General features: G+C 42.7%; 1 protein-coding gene across 1 annotated transcript in view; it reads left to right on the top strand.

Annotated features, from left to right (window-relative positions):
- bap1 (BRCA1 associated deubiquitinase 1) overlaps positions 1 to 21,180 on the top strand; it is a 65,995-nt gene extending 44,815 nt beyond the window's left edge. The window contains exons 9-17 of the mRNA XM_080184273.1: positions 1,904 to 2,027; positions 3,060 to 3,207; positions 4,676 to 4,860; positions 8,729 to 8,862; positions 11,767 to 12,218; positions 15,856 to 16,022; positions 18,656 to 18,748; positions 19,242 to 19,314; positions 20,374 to 21,180. Of these exons, the coding sequence (XP_080040399.1) occupies positions 1,904 to 2,027; positions 3,060 to 3,207; positions 4,676 to 4,860; positions 8,729 to 8,862; positions 11,767 to 12,218; positions 15,856 to 16,022; positions 18,656 to 18,748; positions 19,242 to 19,314; positions 20,374 to 20,507 (1,510 nt within the window). The 3' untranslated portion in view covers positions 20,508 to 21,180. The remainder of the gene's footprint in view (positions 1 to 1,903; positions 2,028 to 3,059; positions 3,208 to 4,675; positions 4,861 to 8,728; positions 8,863 to 11,766; positions 12,219 to 15,855; positions 16,023 to 18,655; positions 18,749 to 19,241; positions 19,315 to 20,373) is intronic.
- Positions 21,181 to 21,412: the final 232 nt, after the last annotated feature.

Below are 21,412 nucleotides of genomic sequence, written 5' to 3'. Positions count from 1 at the left end.
CCAATGAATGTGGTTTATTTAGACTTTCAGAAGACTTCTGACAAGGTCTCACATTACAGACTACTTTGTAAACTTAAAGCACATGGGATTGTAGGTAATATCTTGAGATGGATAGAAAGCTGTTTAGCAGGTAGGAAGCAAAGAGTTGGCATAAATGGGTCTTTTTCTGATTGGATGTCAATGACTGATGAGATTCCACAGGGATCTATGCTAGGACCCCAAGTGTTCACATTACATATTAATGATTTGGAAGAATGAACTAAATGTATTATCTCCAAATTTGCAGATGATACAAAGTTGGGTGGGAGCTGTGAGGAGGATGCAGAGGTGCTTCAGCATGATTTGGACAGGCTGAGTGTGTGGGCATATGCATGGCAGATGCAGTACAATGTGGATAAATGTGAGATTATCCACTTTGGTAGCAATAATAGGAAGACAGATTATTACTTGAATGGATGTAAATTGAGAGAGGTGGATAGTCAGTGAGACCTTAGTGTCCTTATGCATCAGTCGCTGAAAGTAAACACGCAGGAACATCAGGTAGTAAAGAAGATAAGTGGTATGTTGGCCTTCGTAGCAAGAGGATTTGAGTATAGGGATAGGGATATTTTGCTGCAATTATATAGGACTCTGCTGAGGCCACACCTGGAGTATTGTGTGCAGTTTTGTTGTCCTTATCTGAGGGAGGATGTCCTTGCTATAGAGGGAGTACAGTGAAGGTTTCGCAGGCTGATTCCTGGGATGGCAGGTCTGTCATATCGGAGGGACTAAGTTGGTTAGCATTATGTTCACTGGAGTTTAAAAGAGTGAGAGGGGATCTCATAGAAAGTTATAAAATTCCAACAGGGTTAGACAGGCTAAATTCAGAAAGAATGCCCCTAATCATGGGGGAGTCCAGACCTAGAGGTCATCATTTGAGGATGAGGGGTAAACCTTTTCGAATTGAGGTGAGGAGAAATTTCTTCGCCCAGAGGATGGTGAATGTGCGGAATTCACTGCCACAGAATGTAGTTGAGGCCAAAACGTCTGATTCAAGAAGAAATTAGATATAGTTCTAAGGGCTAAAAGGATCAAGGAATATGAGGGGAAGGGGGAATCAGGATATGGAATTCGATGATCGGCCATGATAAAAATGAATGGTGGAGCAGGCTTGAAGGGCTGAATGGCCTACTGTTTTTAGTTTCTATGTTCGTATGGTTAAATGCAAAAGACCAAATTCCAGCTTTTTTTATGCCACCTTCCCCTTTCCTAGCTCAATGTGATGAAACTAATTATGGTGCCCTTATCACTATTCCTTCGGGGATCAACTAACTCAACACAGACCAGGGATGCAACCTCTAACCTTCCTGGTTTTGACTGTCTCAGTAAGACAACAATCTTCAGAGCCTTGGATTTTTTTTTACAATTTATTGGCGGATGGCACAGTAGCACGGTGCAGGCAGCACAGTGGTTAGCACTGCTATTCCACAGCTCCAGGAACCTGGGTTCGATTCCCAACTTGGTTCACTGTCTGTGTGGAGTTTGCACATGCTCCTCGTGTCTGTGTAGGTTTCCTCCAGGTGCTCTGGTTTCCTCCCACAGTCCAAAGATGGTAGATTGATTGGCCATGCTAAAATTGCCCCTTAATGTTCTGAAATCTGTAGGATAGAAGGATTACTGGGTGAATATGTAGAGAAATGGGGATAGGGCCTGGGTGGGATTGTGGTCAGTGCAGATTCATTGGGCCAAATCGCCTCTTTCTGCACTGTAGGGTATCTATGATCTATGGTACTGTTGCTCTTCGCTAATGTTTGATGGGCAGTAATCACAGCTCTGTATCAGCTAAGACTTTGAGTTCAAACCTTAACTGGAGTGCATTGCTTCATTATTTATTGTTGCCAATGTACTACTTCTTTTGTCCCAGAGAACCTTACCACGACATTCGTTTCAACTTGATGGCAGTGGTGCCAGATCGGAGGATGAAGTACGAGTCGAAATTGAGCCTTCTGAAAATGAACAGGCAGACGGTGCTGGAAGCCCTACAACAGGTATTGTCTGAGAGAATTGGTTCATGAACACACAGGTCTATAAATCAGAAATTTCAGTTTTTCATTGTCCACTTTGTGCCTTCTTCAGATGCTAGGCCCTATAACAAGTATAGACATGTTTGGGAAATTCCTGTGCCGCTTTCTTGTGGTGGGACCATTCAAGCTGTACTATGATTGGAGGCACATTGTTCACACTGCCACTTGGGCCCCCGATGGAAGGACTGCTGCATTTCAGCTCAGGCATTAAACTGGGGAACGATAATGTCTGCTCGGATAGATGTGAAAAAGCAAGTTTCATTTTTCAAAAAAGAACACAGGCTTCTTCCAGTGTTCTGACTAACTGACAAAGCCCTTCAAGCTATAACATTTATTCAGTATCAGTTTGTGGGATCTTGCTGTACACAATTGGGCTTTTACTGTTTATATATATTGACTGTACTTCAAAACTACTTGATTACAAAGGCCTTTGGGATATCCAGTTAAGAGATGATGAGGCACTGTGTAAATGCAAGTTTATTGTTACTAAATTATTGCTTCCTTAGAAACACGGTGGGTATGCTTTCATGGAGAATTGAGAAATTTACATCTGTCTTTTTGATTCGGACTGTTTTACACAGCTTTGTACCAGGTAGATTAGAGCCTCACCCAGTAATAGATTTAATGGATTCTATTTTTGTAAGTCCTTGCTGCTTTAAACTTCCTAAATCCATGGGCAATTTTATTTCCTCGTCCAAGTCATAGGGCTCCCAACTGTACTTGATCACTAGCCCTAAACTACACTGAGTACTGCAGAAGAAGCTTGCATGTGCCACAGTTAGCATGAGTTGGTGTAATGAGTAGCCTATCCTCCTTTGAAGGAGACCTCTGTACGATCATTTATTTCGTCATGTATCCCAGATTTATTTTCATTTCAGTCCATAAGTTGTGCTTCTGCCTGGGTTGATTTTCTGTCTCCTGTATTTCTTTTTGAACACTAAAGGATGTATTCCATCACTAAATCTTTGAACCAGACCTTCTACTTCTTTCTTTTAGCTGATCCGTGTAACTCAGCCAGAGTTGATCCAGACACAGAAGCCCCAGGAAGCTCAAGCCATGGAGGTGGCAAAGCAAGCTCTGAACAAACCTGCACCAGAACCAGAGAGCAACAAGACGTATCCTGTACAGGATAATCTGCAGAGTGGTAAGTTTAAATCACTGCAAGATACACCACTGAATGGAACAATCATTTAGTCACCAACTCTTCCCTATACATATCTTTAGGAACATTTCAGAATTTTTGGGTTGTTATTAGTTGTAATATTTGCATCATGACACATGTAATACAGATGGTGCTGTTTGCACTTGTGTATATGGGTGTTACTGCCATTTTCTCCTGATCTTGCTGCTTGTTCTGTTCTGATCCAAAATATTTGCATCTTGTCCTGACTCATATCACTATCACCTCTGAGCCAAAGGCTCAAGGACTCGAACACAGAATCTGATTTGACACTCTAATACAGTGCTGAGGGAATCTGACTATCATGGAGTTCCTGTCTTTTGACTGAGAATGCTAAACTGCATACCCCATTGTTCTGGACGCAATTAAAAGTCATGATGTGGAGCTGCCGGCGTTGGACTGGGGTAAACACAGTAAGAAGTCTGACAACATCAGGTTTAAGTCCAACGGATTTATTTGATAGTAAACTTGCAAGCTTCCCTTCGTCAGGCAAATGGAGAGTTCTGGCCTCAGACAGAACATATGACAGCACAGACAGTTTACAGATTACTGATTAGAATGTGAATCTTTACACCTAGCCTGCTATTCAAGTCTTAAAGTGGCCGACAATGTGAGTGGAAGGAGTATTTAGCCCTTCACACTCCTTGCACTCATTAAGCCTTTAATGCTCCTTCCACTCATGTTGGCCACTTTAAGACTTGAATAGCAGCTTAGGTGTAAAGACTCACATGCTAATCAGTAATCTGTAAACTGTCTGTCCTGTTGTATGTTCTGTCTGAGGCCAGAACTCTCCATTCACCCGAAGAAGGAGCAAACCCCGAAAGCTTATGAGTTTACTATCAAATAAATCGGTTGGACTTAAACCTGGTGTTGTCAGGCTTCTTACCGCAATTGAAAGAACAGCAATGAGCTCCGGGCCAACAATCCTCCCACGACCAGTATCACCAAAATCAATTTAACTGGCCATTCATTTTATTTGCCCCATTTACCATCTCTAATCTTAGACTTAACGTTCACCATTCAGCTACTTGACACCTTTATTTTCCTTGAAAGGCCTGGATCCAAGCATTGAATCCCTCCTTTTAAGAATCTCCCAAGTTTCATTCCTTTGAGTTTTGCAGAAATTCACATTTTTTTGGGACAGCTAAGCAGTTTCAAACAGCTCTGAAGCCAACAGTTCTCTATGAAAAATATAGAATGTCTTCTGTTCCACAGTTAGTCATTGGACTCCTTTATTCATAGTCCTTTTACATTGAGCTAGAGCCCGTGGTCCTTGTAACAGGCTTCCCCAGGGCAATATCTACCGTACATTCGTAGGGAGCCAGGCTTTCATGGTCTGTCTCATGTACTATAATTATTGAAGTAATGGATGCCCTGAAAATTTTCCCATTTTGGCACAGTTGCTTAACTTGAATATATTTCTTTGTTCCAGGATCCATTGAAGCCTCCATGCCTCAAACTCAACCAGTTTGTACGTCCAGCCCATCAAGCAAACCAAAACCTTCAATCAAAGCTGTAGTATCCAGTACAAATGGACCCACATCTACTCCCAGTCCTGTCATCCAACGCCTTCCAGCTTTCCTTGATAACCATAACTATGCCAAGTCGCCAATGCAGGTAGTCACTTCCCTTCCTCTCCTGGCACTAAGCAGATTGAACGAATGTTATTTGAGCAAACTCCAGAGTTTATAATTGGATTATTCCATTTGCAGAAATGTTTTACAAAGTCAGTTTTGTCGTGTTAACCTGAGAGATGTGTGTGCATAGGGATGGAACATGGGGCGGCGCGGTAGCACAGTGGTTAGAACTGCTGCTTCACAGCTCCAGGGTCCTGGGTTCGATTCCTGGCTCGGGCAGTGTCTTTGTGGTGTTTGCACATTCTCCTCGTGTCTGCGTGGGTTTCTTCTGGGTACTCCGGTTTCCTCCCACAGTCCAAAGATGTGCGGGTCACGTTGATTGGCCATGCTAAGAAATTGCCCCCTAATGTCCAGGGATGCATAGGTTAGAGGGACTAGTAGGTATAATATGTAGGGATATGGGGGTAGGGCCTGGGTGGGATTGTGTTCAGTGCAGACTCGATGGGCCGAAGGGACTCTTTCTGCACTGTAGGGTTCTATGATTCTATGTTTCATCCAGTGTCTGAATTGAGTTCTCTGAGGAGTGTTGTGGCATGAGTTGAAGAGCAATGGCTTCTGCAATGCTGACTGTGCCATAACACCAAACTAAGCAGGGAATGACCCCATTACTGCAATATTTAAACACTGTGCACCTTTTTTTTTATGACTGAAACTATGGGCTTAATGCTCAGTCAAATGTAGGTTGATACAGTACAAACATGTGTCACTGTTATGTCACCAGTAAGTTCTAGACTCAGGCCAAGTCAGATCCTGAAAGAACAACTTCTTCACTGGTTACCAGACCAAATCCAATGTAGTCCCTTTGATGGATGGCATGATAGTTGGATATTACAGACCACTTATTGAGACTGGGTTGAGGTTTAGCTCTCTTTGGCCAAGTTGCTTGCTAAAACCAAATGCAAATTCCACCTTATTTCTGCAAGTTTATACTGGTTGAAGTAAATGGTTTATTTCCCCAAGGTATTTGTGTTTCTAGAGTGTACTCTGGATGTAGAATGACCCAGCAATTCTGACACAGCTCTTACGATTCAAACTGTGCCTCAGTGTGTTGCATTCTTACGATCACAGGTTCAAAACCCACTCCACAGACATGAGTATATAATCTAGGGTCGCACTATAGTGCAGTGCATAGGGAATGCTGCATTGTCAAGCAAAATAACTTCCAGCTGAGATGTCCAAGATCCCTGCAGTCCTCTTGGATGGATATAAAAATCCCATGGCACTATTTAGAAGAAGAGTAGGGGAGATTCTGGTGTCCTGGCTGATATTCCTCAAACAACAACTCTTAAAACAGATGATCTCCTTATTTATTTCTTTGCTGTTTGTGGGACTTTGTTATGTCTAACTAGGTTGTCACCTTTCTTGCAGTACAAAATAGCGACAATGCTTGAGAAGTAATTCGTTAGCTACAAAGCAGGTCTGAAAGAGATTGTGAAAGATGCTAAATAAATTCACATTTTCTCTGTTCCTTTTTCATTTTGAACCTCTCTTTCATTGAATCAGAGAATGGTACAACTCAGTGGGAGGCCATTTGGCCCATGATGCTTGTGCTCGCTATTTCAAAGAGCTACCTAATGAGTCCTCCTTCCCTGCTATGCATCCTCATCTCCCAGCACCCTTGGCAATGTTTTTCCTTTCAAGTATTTACCCAATTTCCTTTTGAAAGTTTGTATCAAATCTGTTCCTATCACACTTATTCCAGATCACCTCAACTCATTGTACAAAAGGTGTTTCCTCATGTTGCCAGTTGTCCTTCTGCCTTTTAAATCTTGAGTCCCCTTGTTACTAACCTTTTTGCTGTTGGAAACCCTTTCTCCTTATTTGCTCTATCAGAACCATTTATGATTTTGAACACTTCTATCATATCTCTTAATCTTTGCTGCTATAAGGGACCAATCTCAGCTTCTTCAATTTCTCCATGTAACCAAAGTGCCTTATCCTTGGAACCATTCTGATAAGTCTCTTCTGCATCTTCCCCAACATCCAAATATCCTTCCCAAACTTTGATGGCCAGAATAAACACAATACTCCAGCTGAGGTTGAACAAACTTTCTTTAAAGCTTTGGCATAGATCCTTATTTTTTAAATTTCTGTCTCTATAAAGCCATGGATTCAATATGTTCTATAACAGCCATCTTGTTCTGCCTGCCACCTTCATAATCTAATTGCGTACATTCCCAGGTTTCTTGGTACCTGCACTCACTTTACAATTATATCACTGAGTCCATATTTAGTTCTCTCAAGTCAGAAGTTGGGAATTCTGCAGAGAGTAGCTTCATTCCTGATTTCCCAAACAAAGCTTGTCCATGATGTCAGGACGGATGTCAGGGGTAGGTTCTTTACCCAGAGGGTGGTGAGGGATTGGAATGCCCTGCCTGCTGCAGTTGTAAATGCACCTAGTTTGGGGGCGTTTAAGAGATCCGTGGATAGGTTTATGGATGGAAAGGGTTTGGTTTAGGTTAGAGGGTCATTGCTTTTTAACTGGTCGGCGCAACATCGTGGGCCGAAGGGCCTGTTCTGCGCTGTAATGTTCTATGTTCTATGATTTACAAGGCACAAGTCAGGAGTCTGATAGAATACTCCTCCACCTGCATGGGCAACACTCAATAAGTTCAACACCATCCAGAACAAAGTAGCCTGCTTGATTGGCACCCTATCCAACACTTTCAACATTCCCTGTATCTACTACAGATGCACAGTGGTAACAGTGTGTACCATCTACAACATTTACCACAACTCACAAAGACTTTGACAACAATGTCAAAATGCACGATCACCTGGGAACACCACCACCTGTAAGTTTCCCTCCAAACCACTCACTATTCCTTCACTGGGTCAAAGCCCTGGAACTCCCTCCCCACTGTGGGTGTATCTACACCATGGACTGAAGCAGTTCAAGAAGGCAGCTCACCACCACCTTCTTAAGGACAATTACAGATGAACAATAAATGCTGGCACAGCCAATGACAACTGCACCCCTTGAAAGAATATTTATAAAATAGACTCTCTTCATTCTTCTTTTAAGTAACTTTTTTGTTTAATTTATTCTTTCACGGGATGTGGATGTTGCTGGTGAAGTTGAAGATGGGGTGCCACTCAAGTGGGTTGCTTTATCTTGGTGTTGAGCTTCTTGAATGTTGTTGGAGCTGCACTCGTCCAACTAAGCGGAAAGTATTTCATCACACTCCTGACTTGTACTTTTATAGATGGTGGACAGGCTTTGGGGAGTCAGGAGGTGAGTTACCTGCTGCAGGATTCCCAACCTCTGATCTGCTCTTGTAGCCACAGTATTTATATGGTTAGCCCAGTTCAATTTCTGGTCAGTGGTAACCCCCAAGATGTTGATCGTAGAGGATTCAATGATGGTAATGCCAGTGAATGTCATGGGGAGTAAATGGATTCTCTCTTGTTGGGTATGGTCATTGCCTGGTGTTTGTGGCAGTGAATGTTACTTGGCACTTAACGGTCCAAGCTGTAATGTTGTCCAGGTCTTGCTGCAAAGGAGACCAGATGCTTTAGTACCTGAACAGTTGCAAATGGTTCTAAATATTGTGCAATCATCAGCCAACATCACCACTTCTGACCTTACAATATTCATCCTTCAATCAGCATTAAGGTAGATTAACTGATTGTTATCACGTTGCTGTTTGTGGGAGCTTGATGTGTGGAAATTGGCTGTCATGTTTCCAACGTTATAACTGACTACACGTCACAAGTGTTCATTGGCTGTGAGGTTGTGAAAAGGCACGATAGAAATACAAGTCTTTCTTAAATCCAACATGAGCAAACAGAGGAGTTTCAGCTTAATATGCAGATCGGTTTTTACTACTTGTTGTCACTTCCCACAGGAAGAGGAAGACCTTGCGTCTGGTGTTGGTCGTAGTCGACTGCCCAACCCGCAGCACCACCGTTACTCGGACAATGATGATGAGTACGATGAAGAAGAGGAGGAAGATTGTCAAAACACCAACACAGCAATCAGGTCAGTCCAGCTCAGGGATTCAGTTTCTGAAAGTATTCATGAATTGTTGGTAGCATACTCCACAAGGAGTCATCACCTTCAGAAAAGAGAAGCCAGGCAGAAAGCAGGACGACAAGTCAATGGCTCTGCTGTCAATTCATGATCATCAGGACAATCATATAGTCATTATCTAAAATAACCCCAAACTTCCCCCCCTTGGATTGGTAAATGAACCAGCTAAGGGATTGAATTGAACTGTATAGAGCAAGGAGATCTCAGGTTTAATTCTAGCTATGTGTGCAGTTAGCTGGGGAAATGGGTGCTGTAGTTGGCAAAGGATCAGAAAATTCAGACAGATTTCTCACTCTTAGTTGCCATTCAGTGACCCCTGCTGAAAAACCCACACATGAATAGCAAAAGGGTGGACTTGGCTATCAGGTCTCTCATAGTCAAATTGCCTACTGACCCTTCCTTACTAACTAAGAGTATAGGGATTGTAGGAGTAGAGTTAAGAGAGAAATCAGGAGGGCAGAAAGGGGACACGAGATTGTTTTGGCAGATAAGGCAAAGGAGATTCCAGAGAGCTTCTACAAATAAATAAAGGGCAAAAGAATAACAAGGAAACAGTAGGGCCTCTTAGGATCAACAAGGTCACAAGAGGTGGGTGAGATCCTAAATGAATAGTTCTCATCAGTATTTACTGTTGAGAAAAGCATGGATGTTAGGGAAATAATAGTGATGTCTTGAGCAGTGTACATATTACAGAGAAGGAGGTGCTGGAAGTCTTAAAGCACACCAAGATAGATAAATCCCCAGGATCTGATGAAGTGTATCCCAGGACATTGCGGGAGGCTAGGCAGGAAATTGTGGGTCCCGTAGCAGAGATATTTGAATCATCAATAGTCTCAGGTGAGGTGCTTGAAAATTGAAGAATGTCAAATGTTGTACCTTTGTTTAAAAAGGGCTGCAAGGAAAAGCCTGGGAACTACAGGCCAGTGAGCCTCACATGTGGTGGGAAGTTGTTGGAAGGTATTTTGAGAGATAGGATCTACAGGCATTTAGAGATGCAAGTCAGCATGGTTTTGTGAGCGGAAAATCATGTCTCACAAATTTGATTATGTTTTTTGAAAGCGTAATCAAGAAGGTAGATGAGGGCAGTGCAGTTGCTGTTGTTTAAATGGACTTTAGCAAGGCCTTTAACAAGATACCGCATGGTAGGTTGTTGCAGAAGGGATCCAGGGTTAGGTAGCAAATTAGATACAAAATTGGCTCCTTGACACAAGCCAGAGGGTGATTATAGAGGGTTGTTTTTCAAACTGGAGGCCTATGATCAGCGGTGTGCCTCAGGGATCAGTGCTGGGTCCACTGTTATTGTCATTTATATTACTTATTTGGATGAGAATATAGGAGGCATGGTTAGTAAGTTTGCAGATGACACCAAGATTGGTGGTATAGTGGACAGTGAAGAAAGTTATTTCCAATTGCAATGGGATTTTGATTAATTGGCCAGTGGGCTGATGAATGGCAGATGGAGTTTAATTTAGATAAATGCGAGGTGATGCATTTTGGGTAGGTTGAAACAGGACAGGACTTACTCAGTTAATGGGAAGGCGTTGGGGAGAGTTACAGAACAAAGAGATCTAGGGGTACATGTTCATAACTCCTTGAAAGTGGAATCACTGATGAACAGAGTGGTGAAGAAGGCATTCAGCATGCTTGGTTTCATCGGTCAGAACATTGAATACAGGAGTTGGGACATCTTGTTGAAGTTGTACAAGACATTAGTATGGCCGCACTTGGAATGCTGTGTACAGTTCTGGTCATCCTATTATAGAAAGGATATTATTAAACTAGAAAGAGTGCATAAAAAATTTACTAGAATGCTACAGGGATTTGACGGTTTGTGTTATAAGGAGAGGCTGAATAGACTGGGACATTTTTCTTTGGAGCGTGCAAGGCTAAGGGTTGATCTTATCGAGGTCTGTAAGATAATGAGGGGCATAGATCAGCTAGATAGTCAATATCTTTTCCCAAAGATATTGGGGAGTCTAAAACCAGAAGGCATGGGTTTAAGATGAGAGGAGAGAGATACGAAAGTGTCCAGAGGCGCAGTTGTTTTCATACAGGGTGGTGAGTGTCTGGAACAAGCTGCCAGAGGTAGTAGTAGAGGCAGGTACAATTTTGTCTTTTGAAAAGCATTGAGACAGTTACATGAGTAAGATGGGTATAGAGGGATATGGGCCAAATGCGAGCAATTAGGACTAGTTTAGGGGTTTAAAGAAAAAGGATGGCATGGACAAGTTGGACTGAAGGGCCTGTTTCCATGCTGTAAACCTCTATGACTCTATGTTCAGACATGGACATATAGTGACTATTATTTAGTAAGTTCATTTAGCAACATCTGCTTCCTTTCCTTCACCCTCTTGTGCCAGGGTTGAATAGCACAGGATGTCTTCCACCCAGGAATGCCACATTCATTCTTACTGTGTAGTTGGCTGGATAATGAGTGTTGGTTGGCTGTTTAACTCAATGGACATCAATGCAACGCCCCAAACCGTTCACAGCCAACATGGCAGAATGTTACAGGGTAGTCAGTTGGAGTGAGAATCCTGACTGCAGTCCTGACCTTTAGGCACCGAAGACAGCTGCATCTCTGTGCAGATTAGGGATGCAACTTGCAAACGTTAAGGTGCCAGACCCACACTAGTCAATAGTGTATCTACTGAACTTTCAGAGATCCTTTGACACAGCTTTGGCTTAATACCTACATGGCCATATACTCATACAGCCCTTGGTTCCTTGTTGGTGTAGCTACAATCTAACCAAGTTATTGTACATGTTGTATGCAAGTGTAATATGACATGTTATTTGCTGCATTGCCTCAATGTCATACAAAATGTATTTCCTTTTCATTTTTTTTTGCAGGTATAAAAAGAAGAGCCATCTGTTACAGGAGCAACGGTGCAGCGAGCAGCTCTCCCTTCTGCAGCCCAACACTATCAATGTGCTGACTGAGAAGTTAAAGGAATCCCAGAAGGACTTGTCGATTCCTCTTTCCATAAAAACCATTGGCAGTGGCATTCCTGCCCATCCCCAGCCTTCCCCAACCCCCAGCAACGAGAGTACAGACACCGCCTCAGAGATCGGAAGCGCTTTCAACTCTCCACTCCGTTCTCCCATCCGTTCAGCCAACCCCACCCGTCCTTCAAGCCCAGTCACTTCCCAAATCTCCAAAGTGCTGTTTGGGGATGAAGAAAGTCTGTCCCGAGTGGAATGTATGCGTTACAACCGAGCTGTACGTGATCTTGGGCCAGTTGTTAGCACAAACCTGTTGCACCTGGGAGATGAAGGAATGCTGCAGACCCTCGGAATCACAGGTAGGAACTAGGTTGAGGGGACTTTGTGAAGTCTTGCAATGAGAAAGATAAGAACAGGGGTAGGCCATTAATCCCTTAAACCCGTTCCAATAATAAGTGCGATCGTGGCTGATCTGTGACATGACTCCATAAGCTCAACTTTTCCCATATCCCTTAATATCTTTGGTTAACAAAAAAAAAGTCAATTTTAGTTTTAAAATTAACAATTGATCTAGCATCAATTGCCAGTGGTAGAAGAGAGTTCATACTTCTCCTGCCCTTTGTATCTAGAAGTGTTTCCGAATTTCACTCCTGCAGGACTGGTTCAGATATTTAGACAATGCCCCCCTAGTCCTAGAAACTATTTCCACTGGTCGTAGTGTCTATCTATCTTGGTGCAGTGATTAGCTATCCCACATAGACCAAGGAACTCCCAGCCTCTGGTTTCTACCAAATTAGCTGAGCACAGAAGGACAATAATTGAGTCAGTATAATTCCCCTCAGTGCCCCCCCGGTCCTGAAGAAATAAAGCAATGATTCCACTCATTTTACAAAGCACTTCTTTGGTTTCATATGTCATTGTCATTTTGCACACGTGTGTAAGGACAGATTCTATTCTAAGTATAAGAATAAAGAAGTTTGTACTTGTATAGCACCCTGTTACATTCTCATGGTGGGTAGGATTTTATGGCGTTGCTCGAGTGACACCAGAAAATCCCGCTCAAGGTCAACGGACCTTTCCTTTGTTCCTTGTCTGCTCCGATCTGTGGTGGGTGAGGTGGTAGAATTCCAGCGGGTGTCTGAAAATGCTTTGCATTCAATAAGTTGCTTTTAAAAGTGTACTCACTATTGTTATGTAAACAAAATGGCAGCCATGATCCCAGAAGTAGCAAATATGTCAAATGACCAATTTTTAGCTGTTTTAAAGCAAGAAAATTCCTTGCTTTCCCTTGAAGCGTTTCCTAATTCTTTACATCTTGAGATCAATGGCTTATAAAAATTGAAACTTCCATAGTGAAGTTCCAGCCTGAGTGTTTGCTCCAATCCTGGAGTGAGGCTTGAACCCACAACCTCAAACTAAGAGGCAAACATGCTATCAACTGAGCCTTGAGCCAAGCATGGGGATATGGTGATATTTGGAAAAATGGCCACTGTATTGAGGTACTAGATGACTGGTGCCAGGACTGGAGCCATGAATCCCAGCAAGAGTCAGTGCCTTCAAGAGAGATTAGGGAAATAAATGGGATTAACATCTTCAGGAGATGTTGGAAAAACAAACTGGAGTCTGAACCCAGGAGAAGTGAAGAGAAAGAAGTTGGGAGAGAACTGTAAATAATCATATTTATGTACATCCAATTAGAGAGTGACATGTTTGTAGCCCAACAACACTGTATTTTTAATTGTTTTATACCCATTTTCACTGAAGCCAAGACTCCCTGGTTTCCCTAAGATAGGTTAAAAGATCTACTGAAACACAGCTATTACAGACTGTTGATGACATAGCTTAACATTTGGAGTGAGATGAAACTATTGACATGGCAATATTGGATTTCGCAAACGCCTTTGACCAAGTTCCTTGTGAAACGTTCTTGTTAAAACTTCATTATTGTGGAATCAGGGGAGCAATAATAAAGTAGATCCAGTATCTCCTTAGCTAAGGAAGACAAAGAGTGTGATGGAGAATCATTTCTGCTAGAGATGTTTTCTCCAGATTTCCACAAGGAACTGTGTTGGGACCTCTGCTTGACATACATACATGACCTTCCCAACGTGAAAAAAACAGGGTGTGACTATTTGCAGATGATTGCATGGTTTACATATCAGGGAAAACTGAAGATCATATCAGTTCATTACAGGATCAGTGGGAGGATGGCATTCAATGCCAAAAATGCTATATCATGTACACCACCAGCAAAAATTCTGCAACAGGTAGATATACAGTCATACCTGGAACTTCACCTTAAAATCAATCTTCAATCGTAATTCCACATTCAGTAGATAGCATCTAAAGCAAACAAGCTTCTTGGATTTCTGAAGAGAAATCTTTGGTATTGCAACAAAAGTTTTGGAGTTACAGCTTACTAAGTATTTGTTCGCCCAATCCTGGAATGTGCAAGTTTATTTGTTAATGTCACAAATAAGCTTATGTTAAAACTGCAAAGACATTACTGTGAAAATCCCTTAGTTGCCAATTCTGATGCACTAAAGGAGAATTTAGCTGGGCCAGCTCGCCTTTCAGACTGTGGGAGGAAATCAGAGCACCCAGAAGAAACCCATGCAGACATGGGAAGAACATGCAGATTCCGCACAGACAGTGACCCAAGCCAGGAATCAAAACCAGGTTGCTGGCGCTATGAAGCAGCAGTGCTAACACAGTGCCAATGTTTCTTGCTGAAGTGACCCAAAGACTGAAGCATGTTTCTGCATGAATCAGTATGGGAAATACACCAGAGTCACAAGCTTGATCAAAGATTTGGAAAGGGAATCACTTCAGCAAAGGGAGGAAAATAGACTGACCTTGCACTATAAAATATGGAATGGTTTGGTGCGTATTCACAGTAACAAGTGCCTGATGCCCTCCAGCCACATAAACCATAAAAACCATTTGTTTCCAAGGCAGTGCATTAACAATCTTTCTTCCCAGGGACAATCCCACAATGGAACAAGCTGACAAAGGAAATAGTCACAGCCACAACACTCAAAATCTTCCAATGCTCATCTCTATATTTTTTTCCATTTATAATTTTTCGTGATGACTACCATATCAGAAAGTCATGTCTTGTTCAGCTGGCACGAACCACATAAATGTTGGCGAAATACATAACCAAAGCAGAAGCAGATGGATGCTAACTGACTAAGGAATTTGTTAGTCTTCAGTCACTTTTTTAAGTCCCTCCTCCACACTGATCTCAAATCTTCCAAGATGATCATTGTACCACAACAGGTAGCAAAATATAAACAGCTTACTGGTAGACTGCCAAATGAAAATGGGTAAGCTATGAAAGGCACAAGTATCCAGTTCCTGTCCCAGGAGGTTTTCTTTTTTGACTTCTGGATTGTGCTGTTGTATGATTACATACTGTACAGTGTCAGCACACTTTTGAACTTAAGATCCAGAGACAACTGGTCGGAGTGACCAGCATCGCTGAACCCATTAGAATATCTGAAACCAAATTTCTAACAGAACCATACAGAGCAGAAGAGGCTCTACGGCCCATCATGTCCATACCGACACTTTAGAAACACTTGAACTCCTATCTAATCCCATCTGCCAGCATTTGGCCATAGCTGTGAATGTTATGTGCCAAGTGCTCATCCAGATATATTTTAAAAGATGTGAGGCAACCTGCTTCGACCACCCTCCCAGGCAGCGCATTCCAGACCATTACCACCCTCTAAGTAAAAAAGTTCTTCCTCATATCCCCCTAAACCCCCTGCCTCTCACCTTGAACCTATATCCCCTCATGACTGACTCTTCAGCTAAGGGGAATGGCTTCTCCTTATCCACTCTGTCCGTGTCTCTCTCGATCTTGTACACTTCAATCAGGTCACCCCATAATTTGTGGTTGACCTTCCTTGATGTTCAATATAAAATGTTTAGGAAAAGGTTCGTTAACTGCTACTCGAACATAATTTTTTTTAACCTCTTTGATTGTAGACCAGCAGAAAACAGACTCCATTAAAAGCTCACCATTGCCTCACAGTGCAGACAAGCCTACAGAAGTCAAAATAGAGGATGGAAAAGACTCCCCGGGCTCCTGTGACAGGAAGGAGAAATTTCTAGGAAGCAATGAGCAAAATATTGCAGAAAAGTATTCCCCCAAGGTAAGGACTGATGATCATTGCAATAAATGGAAGGGTTCAGATGGATAGGAAAGTGATTGCACTGTCCAGTGAGGTTCTGAGGCACATGACAAAGAATGTCCCAGATTTCATCATCAGTCTATATAGAATTAGGTGCAGAGGCAATGCACTACAGAGACTCTACAGTTAATCTCACTGTCCAGGTTAAATAAATTTAACCAGGATTCCTACACCTGATGTTATCTGTATTTCTTGCCAAACAGTGGATATTGGTTAAGAGCAACAGGCCTAGGTAACAGAAGATTGCTGGCAACTATGAACTATATCCCATCAACTTCAAAAGGGAAGAAAGCAGGGAAAAAAACCTAGTCAAATGCCGTAGATAGTGCTGGTGCAGATGGTTCCCTGTCATTCTTTTTTTTAATTTGGGATGGCAAGAGCCCCATGTTGTTGTATTAATTTTTTTAGTTATTACAATAATTTTATTGATCTCATTGCTGTTGTTTCCTGCAGGCACAGTTCTAAATAGCTAGAAAAACAGGAAATGAGAGCTCACCTAATTAGCCAGATGTGACTTGCTTAAAGGGACAATAATCCAAAACAGAAAATGCTGGGAAAAACTCAGCAGGTCTGGCAGCATTTATGGAGAGAGAACATAAGAACATAAGAAATAGGAGCAGGAGTAGGCCATCTAGCCCTTCGAGCCTGCCCCGATTCAATACGATCATGGCTGATCTGTCGTGGCTCAGTTCCACTTTCCCGCCCTCTCCCCATAACCCTTAATCCCCTCTCTTATCAAGAACCCATCAACCAGCTTCTTAAAAATATTTAGCGAGGCAGCCTCCACCACTTCAACGGGCAGAGAATTCCAGAGATTCACCACCCTTTGAGTGAAGAAGTTCCTCCTCAACTCCGTTCTAAACCGCCTCCCCTTTATCTTGAGGCTGTGCCCCCTAGTCCTACTGTCTTTTTTGAGCGGGAAGAGTCTCTCCACCTCTATCCTATCCATCCCATTCATCATCTTATACGTCTCAATGAGATCTCCCCTCATTCTTCTAAACTCTAACGAGTACAAGCCTAGTTTATTCAGCCTCTCCTCATAGCTCAACCCCCTCAACTCCGGTATCAGCCTAGTAAACCTCCTCTGCACTCCCTCCAAGGCCAAAATATCCTTGCGCAGGTGCGGCGCCCAAAACTGCACACAGTACTCCAGCTGCGGCCTCACCAATGCCCTATACAGCTGCAGCAAGACCTCCCTACTTTTATATTCAATCCCCCACGCTATGAAGTCCAGCATCCCATTCGCCTTCCTGACCACCTGCTGCACCTGCAAGCTGGGTTTTTGCGACTCATGCACAAGGACCCCGAGGTCCCTCTGCACCGTCGCCTGCTGCAGTTTTTCGCCCCGTAAGTAATAGTCCTTCCTACCATTCTTCCTACCAAAGTGGACCACCTCACACTTGCCAACATTAAATTCCATTTGCCATTTCCTGGCCCATTCGCCCAGCCTATCTAGATCCTTCTGCAGACTCTCCACACCCTCCGCACAATTTGCCTTTCCCCCAGTCTTGGTGTCATCAGCAAATTTCGACACCCTACACTCGGCTCCCTCCTCCAGATCATCTATATAAATGGTAAATAGCTGAGGCCCCAGCACCGACCCCTGGGGCACCCCACTAATCACCAACCGCCAATCCGAATAGCACCCATTGACCCCCACTCTCTGTCTCCTATTTGACAACCAATCCTCTATCCACGCTATCACCCTACCCCCAACTCCATGTCCCCTGACCTTCTGCAATAACCTCTTGTGAGGTACCTTGTCAAACGCCTTCTGAAAATCCAGAAAGACCACATCCACCGGCTCTCCTCTATCCACTGCCCTAGACACATCCTCATAGAACTCCAGTAAATTTGTCAGACACGACTTCCCTTTAATGAAACCGTGTTGCGTCTGCCCTATCAAGCAATTCCCTTCAAGATGCCTCGCAATTTCCTCCGTAATGACGGATTCTAACATTTTACCTACCACAGACGTTAAACTAACCGGCCTATACTTCCCTGCCTTTTGCCTGGCACCCTTCTTAAACAACGGCGTAACATTAGCTGTTTTCCAATCTTCCGGCACTTCCCCGGAATCCAGCAACGTCTGGAAAATAACCACCAAGGCATCCACTATCACCTCCGCCATTTCTTTCAGAACCCTCGGATGCATTCCATCCGGTCCTGGGGACTTGTCCACGTTTTAAGCCCATATGACTCTTCTTCAGCTCTCTACACAGACGCTGCCAGACCTGCTGAGATTTTCCAAAATTTTTGTTTTTTATTTTAGATTTCCAGCATCTGTAGTATTTTGCTTATATTATATGAATCCAAATTAATTTGCAGTGAGCACTAATGGTGTTTCATATTTGTACATAGAGAGTGAGGGAGACAATGAATGAGTAAACAGGATCACAATTACTCTTGGGAGCTGAGAAAAGCTCCCATTTAATGAAAAACAAAAGTTTCAGCAATTTTATTTCTAATTTTTACCCTTTTCTTCTTAGCACCTGCAGTTGAGAGATCAGGATGGTGTCGTGGTTATTATTAGATAACTCTGTTCTTTCTAGAAAAATAGTCCCCTTCCTGTTTATAAGTTTGTGTATTTTCAGGAGCTGCTGGCCTTATTGAAGTGTGTGGAGGCCGAGATCTCTAACTGTGAGGTATGCCTCAAAGAGGAGGTGGAAAAACGCAAAAAATACAAGGTAAATAGAAATTATATCTGATCTCTGTCTCCTGCTCTCCCCTCAGTCCCATTGAGTGAATACACTGCTTCAAACCAACCAATTTAACCCATCAGTCATTTAATGTCAAACTCGCACGTTCTTCAATGACCAATGAGAAAGGTGTCTCTGATATAGCTCGAGTCACTGGGGAGGTCATTTGATTTTGACAGTAACGTAAAATGGCTGATAGCAAATAGTTCGCCCATTTTGGACCCTGCCCAAAATTGTTTACAGTTAGTCTGTTGGAAAGAAAATAGGGGTGGCCAGTTTTATCATCCTTGACTTCATGTGAGGATAAAAACTGAAGAAAGAATGGGAAGCTGGATGATCTTTGAAGTGTTGAGTCTGCAATTGAAGCTGCCCTAAGCTGTAACTGCCAGCCATTAGTAGGACATCTATGTGCTAAACTGTCATTCATTTATCTGTTCTACAAACCTTTTCTCAGTGACATTTTTGCATTACTTTTGAGCAGATTGATGATCAGCGAAGAACCCACAATTACGATGAGTTTATTTGTACATTCATCTCTATGCTGTCTCAAGAAGGTAAGGGACAGTTGCCTCTGAGGCCATTTGAGTTTCTTTTCAATTGGGGAGAACATTACTACAGGTTCTAGCCAACTGCCTGTTTTTGTATAGAAGCATGTGGTAATGTTGCAGTCTTGACATCTTTGCATCCTTGAAGATAGCACTTCATGGGGTTGTTTTTCTTTTGAAGTTCACCAATGCATTGAGTCATCTTTCTGCTTTTGATAGAGACCACATTGTGCAACTGTTACTTGCTCCCTTTCTCGACCCAACCCCATACTCAGTAGGAATATCAGCAATAGCAGCATTGACTGTCATGTTTAATTGCATTATGGTAACAAGGAATATGGTAGTATAGCCTTCCACCATGGACTCAAGACCAGTACAGATACCATGAAAATTCCTTTTCACAGCTGCCCTTTGCTAGCTGCCATGGAATTGGGCTTGGGCCCTTATTTTGGAACAATCGGACTTGTTTGGGAGCTTGAAAAATGATTTAGAGAGTGTTGTTTGGCCAGCTGATGCTAAGTAAAACTTTACATGCAACCCGAGAATATTGATTCTAGAAATCAGTATGTGTTTCAGTCCTCCAGTACTAACACTCCCTGCCTTAATGAGCACTGAATTTAGAGGAAACCCTAGAAGCAGTCTTAATTTTGACAATCCCAGCCATGAATATTGTTGGAAATAAGCTATTGGAATTAGGAAACCTGTAGACAAGTCCATAAAGTCAGTGAAAGTCACTCTGAAAGTCTGTAGGTAATGCTGTGTTAGCAGCCAAGCTTATATCGATATGTAAATAAAAATGAGAGCTAATTCTTGGAATGGAATCCTTCTCATGCTCCTCATCCCTTCCAGACTGAACGTTTTGCATGTAGTTTGATGTGGATTGTGCTTTGCATAACTGAGTGACACTTAATGTGGGGAAAGCCATGCTGCTAGCCCACAGAAACATACTTCTGAATGTGAAATGGAAAGGTTACTTAGCCAAAATCACTGTTGCTGAAGGTGAATTCCAATCTAACTAACTAACAGATCGCTGAGTTATTGATCGCTGCTCTCTAATTCTCCCTTTAGGAATGCTGGCCAGCCTTGTGGAGCAGAACATCTCTGTGCGGAGGAGACAGGGCGTAAGCATTGGGCGCCTGCACAAACAGCGCAAACCAGACCGGCGGAAACGTTCCCGGCCATACAAAGCTAAGCGACAGTGACGCTCGTGACGCCATGAATGCCCAGGCATCTCGTCTTCAACATCGGATCCATCCCTGCAAGACTGACGAGCAGCTCTTGTTACTGAGGCGTGTGGATTCAGCTGGTAGAGCTGTGCGTTCCCATTACAGTCGATATTTGACTGGAATGCAAGACAATTACACTAACTTTGGATCTGGTTTGAAAAATTAAACCGTCAACAGTCCAGCGAAACTTAGCAAGGGATCAGTCAATAATGGAGCCAGTGAAATGAAGCAACTGTCTTCTAATAATGGACCAATCATAGACAGAATCCAATTGCTCTTCACAGCACCGTTCAATGCTTGCAAGCAGGACAGTACCAATTACGTGGGAATTACAACCTTGTTCTGGTCCTCCACTGTGTATACACTCTCTGAATTTGCTCCATTATATTCTTTTCTCCGCCCTGCACCGTCCAAATTCAAGCTTTCTTCTATTCCCTGTCGTCTTTGGAAGTGCATTTATATTGGGGATTGATTAAAAGGACAACAGTCCACTAACTGACTGAGTACCTGAAAGAACTAGGGTGCTTGACTTGTGCTAAACAAATGTGAGAATAAACAGACTGTGGAATCAAGCCCTATTTATTCAGAGGGTATTAGTTCCAATTTTGAATAAAATGCTGGTTCAAATTAAAGAGCACTTTTTAAAAAATTGGGTGTAGTCAGTGGTCAATTGAAATAGATCGTGATTGGAATAAAAAGGTAATTTGGTGTTGCTTTGATGTGTGGCTCAGCCCGGATTCAATGGCACAGTTATTACCGTTAAGTGGAAACTAGATTACATGTGGCATTACGCAGTGTTTGCACTGGTTCTGTTGTAATACAAACCTGACTGCAGTCTCTCTCTGGCTGTAATACAGCAAAATTACCCAGCAATATATCAT

This window comes from Carcharhinus amblyrhynchos, chromosome 3 (assembly GCF_965287045.1).
Source record: "Carcharhinus amblyrhynchos chromosome 3, sCarAmb.v2.hapA, whole genome shotgun sequence".
NCBI lineage: Eukaryota > Metazoa > Chordata > Chondrichthyes > Carcharhiniformes > Carcharhinidae > Carcharhinus > Carcharhinus amblyrhynchos.
This window is presented reverse-complemented; position numbering and strand designations above follow the sequence as displayed.